The 3,966-nt window shown below is 31.1% G+C and overlaps 1 protein-coding gene across 1 annotated transcript; it reads left to right on the forward strand.

Moving 5' to 3' along the window:
* Positions 1-300: 300 nt before the first annotated feature.
* Positions 301-3,293, forward strand: LOC112458680 (lysosomal aspartic protease-like). The gene is made up of 8 exons (XM_025022430.1): positions 301-461; positions 987-1,213; positions 1,708-1,841; positions 1,973-2,172; positions 2,295-2,417; positions 2,501-2,633; positions 2,765-2,863; positions 2,939-3,293. Exons 1-8 carry the CDS (start codon positions 388-390, stop codon positions 3,083-3,085), a joined length of 1,137 nt encoding a protein of 378 aa, XP_024878198.1. The 5' UTR covers positions 301-387; the 3' UTR covers positions 3,086-3,293.
* The last annotated feature ends 673 nt before the right edge of the window (positions 3,294-3,966 follow it).

The following is a 3,966-nucleotide window of genomic DNA, read 5'->3' on the forward strand; positions in this document are numbered from 1 at the left end:
TAATGGAAAGAACTCTTAGGTTCTCAGAGAATTTGTATAAACTTTAAAGCTTTTAATCCTTGTGTCCACGATGCTAGAAATTGCTCCAAAAATTAACCAATCGCATTGGCCAACTGTCGAATTGCTTAAATATGATTGGTCAATTCTTTTTCTCCATCCGAGATCTCGAAGCAATTTCTAATATCGTTCGAACACAAAGCTTTGAGACGCTTCGCTTGTTTTCTGCCCTCCTGCTCACCTTCTTATAACCACAGGAACATGTATACGCACATTTGTATATAAGGGAACGATTAGCAATTTGACTGTCTGTTCTTTGTCTGTACGTACCAGTTGTGGATTGACTCGCAGTTATATTTGTAATTTCAGTCGCCGAGAAATTCAGGAAACATGTATCGGCTCTTTGTGACGATGACGGTAATCACGGTAATCAACTTCGCGTCAATCAACGCGAAGTTGCATAGGTGAGTACATGTTATATACGAACGATCCACATTTATATCGACATGATGAATTATATAATACCGTACAGGGATCGCGCTTTCAACTACTTGGAATCGCCGCAGAATTCGCGATAAATAATTATCAAATCAATTTCAAATACCATAATTGTATCAAATCTGTAAGAAAAACGCATTTTGAAAGTCGGAATAAAGTGAGCAAATTAATTACAAGAGAGGCTTTAAGGATTCCTTCGAAAATCCTTATTTTAAGTGAGATTAGCGTCGTGTGATATCCTCTTTGATGACACCAATCTCACTTAAAATATCTAACTACATTCTAATGCGTAAATATATGCAGGTAGCATTTATTTCTCAATGCCAAAATGTTGAGGCTTTAATAGTTTTTAAACAAGAATTGCTTGAAAATGATCAAATAACTTGTTTAAAATTCGTATTTATGTTGTACGGTACATATACAAACATTCGCGTTTATACGATACATATACGCATATAATATAACGGAATTTTTTTTTATGTTGCTTCAAGAATTCCGTTACACAAGACATACTCTGTTGAAAAATTTTCGACGAAAACTATGATACGACTCCGTTCGGGTACGGCAACCGTACCTCTAATTAATTACATAAATCTTCAATACTATGGTGTTATTGAAATTGGAACTCCACCGCAGACATTTAAAATACTTTTCGACACTGGTTCCTCAGATCTCTGGGTACCATCCAAAAACTGCAACGTCAGCCAACCTGCTTGCTGTAAGTATATCATAACATTGCTATCTCCCCGACATTCTATTATTCTTATATGTACATTTGTATTAAAAAAATTAATGTTTCAAGAATTAAAATAATCTTAATAACTTTTTTCTCGCGTTTAATGATTGTTATCAAATAAAAATATAAGATAAGAATAATGCTGTAGAATTGTATCTATTCCATTTACATTTCAAGTAAAGTTATAAAATCTTTAAAGCAACCGTTTCAAAGATTCGAATCAGTGGCAAGGTAATATTATGTAGCTAAGTTCCATACTTACATACTCTCTTATTTACATTATTTATCACACTTACTTTAAAGATACAAATAATTTTTTATACAAAACAGCTCGCATGTTGAAGCAAAAAATATAAACATAAATATATTTGATGATTTAACTACTGTTAGTTATATATTTAGATTAATATAAAGAAATTTATATTTCTAGATTTTTCAATATTAACTGATTTAATTTTATTTACTTTTTTTTGCAGGGAAACATAATAAATATGATAATACACAGTCCACCACATACGTGCCAGAAGGAGTTACGTTTAATGTTTCTTACCACAATGGAATTTGGAAAGGTGTTAAACTGTACGGGAACTTATCTAATGATAACGTAACGGTAAGTCATCGTCAAATAAATGATATATTTAATTCTAATCACAGTCATAAAATCCATGAAAATTTTGGAAAAAGCACATGTTGCTATTATTGTCCGAAAAAATTGATATTAATAATATCAACGTTTCGTAGATTGGTGACCTTGGGGTTACATCACAGATATTCGGAGAAGTGCTCAATTTCTCGGAAGGTTTTTTGCCCTGGGCAAAATGCGACGGCATTCTGGGGATGGGTTATCGCGCCTTATCTGCCTTTAAACAGAATTCTGTCTTCCAAAACATGATTGATCAACACGTGGTGTCCCGACCAATTTTTAGCTTCTATCTAAATCGGTATGTATCTTTCCGTATGTCTCACTTGTGTTTAACACTTTTTTTTTATTACATACTTTGTCTTTCCATGCAATGTAAAATGCAAATGTATAAACAATGTAAAAAATATACAACCTATACAGAAATCTAACAGACGTGATCAGCAGTGAACTGATATTGGGTGGCACCGATTCTTCCCATTACGAGGGCGAGTTTACGTATTTCAATGTTACTAAAAAAAAATACTGGCAAATTACCATGGATAAGTATGTAGTTTTTTTTTTCTAAATTATACGTATGTCAACTACGGATTATATGTCATCTAATTGGTAATGCTATCCCACTGTAGGTTTCAAATAAAAAATTACACCACTTGCTCGGAAGGCTGTCAAGCTATCGTCGACACGGGCTATCCGCATATAGCTGGACCACCGCTGGCTATCGAAGTTATTTACAGAGAAATCGGTGTTATTAATGATACGGTAATTGATTATCTCTTTCTGCAATGGCAGCTTGCACAATTATCTTAAATAAATTATTGAAGTAAATTAATAAATGTTTGATAAGTTACGGATTATTAATGTGGATTACTAACATTGACCTTCGTTTAAAGGTAAACTGTGACGATGATTATATTTCTAATTTGCCCGATATCAATTTCGTCATAGGTGGTAAGACGTTTCGACTCACTGGTCAAGATTATATCTTGAAGGTAAAGAATATTATTATATAAAGGTTTAAATTGTTTTTAGAATAAAAATATCATGCCATATTTAATGTTTCATAGCTCGGTGATAAATGCATTCCCGGCTTTCAAGCTGAACCTCCGTTTGATGGTATAGAATGGATTTTGGGCGATGTATTTATTGGTCGGTACTACACCGTATTTGACATGGAAAACGACCGAGTGGGATTTGCTATTGCAAAAAATTAAATCTTGATTGTCTTCTCATGAAATTATCATTAAATATTAGGAACTAAACAAATAAGTCGTAGTTTTTGTAGAATATTGACTGACATATGTTCTGTAATTTTATTTGGACTATTTATATGGTATTATATTTTTAAATTAATACGTATGTGAGAATTAGAAGAAAGATATGCGATATTTATTCTGCCAACGATTTAGTACATCTTGTTCTTTCGGCAACTATCGAATTGTTAGATATTGTGAATACAACTTATATATAAGTCTATTAAAATGAAGTATATAATTTTTACACTGAATATTGATTTCATATATCGCCCTTTCAATCTCATCTTAATGTAGTATCCCGAAAAATATTATCTCGTTTAATCTTATAAATTTTTTGCTTACATACGAGTACAAGATATCATATAACATTCTGCTTATATGTATAAGAGTATGACATACCGCATTTGTAATCAATATATAACTTTTTACAGTTCTTATGCTTACACAAACGTATATACGCATAAATTTTTTGCTTATTAATAGAAAATATCTAAAATTTTCAACACATAGATAACAAATTGTCGATACGAAAATTATCATGTCATATATATTCTAATCAATAAATTGTTATAATATTGCAAAACTGATTTAGGTATATCACTATCGTTAATATTATAAACTTATATTTTAAAAATGTTATTTTTAGAAACTTGCATATTGTATTAACTACTGCTAGTGTTAAATAAAATATGATACACAAAAAGAAATTATCGAGTAATTTTGATACATGATGTGTAACAACGATAATATTTTCTGGCAATACACGTTTGCAAAAATTTTATATAATTACAAGCCAATGTCTCCACAATATTAAGAGAAAATATCAGACTATATAAATA

The sequence above is a fragment of the Temnothorax curvispinosus genome, unplaced genomic scaffold (assembly GCF_003070985.1).
Source record: "Temnothorax curvispinosus isolate PA1 unplaced genomic scaffold, ASM307098v1 QBEX01009104.1, whole genome shotgun sequence".
Classification (NCBI taxonomy): domain Eukaryota; kingdom Metazoa; phylum Arthropoda; class Insecta; order Hymenoptera; family Formicidae; genus Temnothorax; species Temnothorax curvispinosus.